This window comes from Diadema antillarum, unplaced genomic scaffold (assembly GCF_040938485.1).
Source record: "Diadema antillarum isolate AM-2024a unplaced genomic scaffold, OU_Dant_1.0 seq00000752_RagTag, whole genome shotgun sequence".
Lineage (NCBI taxonomy): Eukaryota > Metazoa > Echinodermata > Echinoidea > Diadematoida > Diadematidae > Diadema > Diadema antillarum.
The window spans coordinates 506,657-508,648 of NW_027271646.1; the positions used below are offsets into that span (position 1 = coordinate 506,657).

At 44.3% G+C, this 1,992-nt stretch overlaps 1 protein-coding gene across 1 annotated transcript; it reads left to right on the top strand.

Moving 5' to 3' along the window:
• Window positions 1-229: 229 nt before the first annotated feature.
• LOC139738527 (E3 ubiquitin-protein ligase TRIM45-like) lies at window positions 230-1,459 on the top strand. Its single transcript, XM_071649150.1, has one exon. It carries the CDS (start codon window positions 230-232, stop codon window positions 1,457-1,459), a length of 1,230 nt encoding a protein of 409 aa, XP_071505251.1.
• Window positions 1,460-1,992: the final 533 nt, after the last annotated feature.

The window sequence follows — 1,992 nt, forward strand, 5'->3', positions numbered from 1 at the left end:
TTTGTTGTTGTTGTTGTTGTTGTTATTGTTGGCTACTTAAGATACAGATATCACTGGTTTTACTCTGCTGCAGAAATAGTGAATTCTATTTTGTAAGCGTACGTCAGAAACATTATTGTGAATGATAGTACTCCTTGATAAAATTAGGCCCACTTGTCAACAACAATTATTGTTGAATTACCTCCAGTCTTTATTTACATTTTTTTTTATTTTCAGGACTGCTGCCACCATGGCCACCTTGCAGCCCATTAACGTGAGGAATCTAACCTGTCCAATTTGTCAGGAAATCTTCAAACAACCTACACTGCTTTCCTGCTCTCACACGTTTTGCAAAGCCTGTCTCCAGTGGGTGTTGGACACACAGATCAATCAGCAGAAGTTGAAGTGTCCTGTGTGCAAGAAGGACACTCAAGTGCCAGACGGAAACTTGGGGAAGCTCCAAGCGAACAGAGCTGTTCTCTCTTTGCTAAAAGAAATGGCAGCACGTGGGGTGACCTGCATGAACTGTGACCCAAACTTGAGGACACCTGCCATCTCTTACTGTCTGCATTGCAACGAGAACTTGTGCGCCTCTTGTCATAGGATACACTCTGGATGGAAAGGGTTCGCGCACCATCAAACGGTCGACATCAAAGCCGTGATGAAGGGGAAGATGTCATTGAAAAGACGCAGGAAGTGCTTGAAGCATCCTGGCGCGGACGAGGAGCTTTTCTGCACCGAGTGCCGTCGCTACGTCTGCGCGAAATGCGGAGTGACGGAACATGCACGCATGGGTCGGCAGGTGATAGAGAAAGTAGCTCTCGAAGAGCAGTTACAGGAGAAAGTTAATGCTTTGAAACACCAAGCAGACTTGAAGAAGAAGTACCTTGAGGAGCGGATTGAGATGATTGAGATGAAACAAGTAACGGTGAAGAAGATGATGGAGTGTGTCTGCGATAGTATCCACAAGACTTACGACGAGTACATCCAGCAGCTGACAGAAAGAAGAGATGTACTTAAACATGACCTCAGTCAACTGTTCGAGCAGATAGAGGCTGATTTACAGACTATGGTTGCGGAGAAGCGAAAGATGATAAGTCAAGTCGATGGTGTGACGAGCTTACTTGGTCGGAGCATGAATTTGAGTCTACCCTTTGAGGAAGAACCACTGTACGCTCGAGAAACGCTTTGTGAAAACATAGAGGACCTTGTCAAACGTAAGGATAACGACGATCATCATCTAATGGTCCTGATCGAGCGAGCACAGGGCATAGCTTTTAGTAAAAACATTTGCAGGAATGAACTGAAGCTAGGAAGACTAATAGTTTCGCCTTCTAAATGGGGGTTGAATACCGAAGTAAACCTACTTCATGATCACAATATGAACTACGTGTCTGCCAAAGCCAATGAAAGGATCTTGCCTCGAGAAGGCAATAGAAGAAGGGTTCACATCCATCTGCCAGAGGACGGGCTTCAGTAGTCAGGGATGTTCCCAAGAACGGTTTGGGGATTGGCTGGTGCTCGACTATGGGTAATGCACTTGCCTGTAACGACACCTCACTCTCTTTGGCCCGAATTCACGAAGGTGGTACAAATGAAACCGTTGTTTAAAACCATGGACAAAAACCATGGAGCGCCAAGTGTCGCACTGAATATTTCGGTTCGAAATTGATCATTAACTTTCGTTGACAAATTGACCGTTTCGTTAACGAAATTATCATTTCGTGGATGAAATGTTCATTTAGTTACGCAATAGTGTCATTTCGTGACAAAATAATTATTTCATCGACGCAATGACTGATTTCGGAACGAAATATTCCATACGACATTTGGCACTCCATGTTTTTTGTCCATGGTTTAAACCATGGTTTCATTTGTACCACCTTCGTGAATTCGGGCCTCTACGTCCAGTTGGGAGAGGTCCGCAGTGGTTATATAGGCCTCCTCTGAGTTAAATAATGAGGTTGCGTAAACAAAAAGTGTTGCTATTGATCTTGATGGCAACACACATGT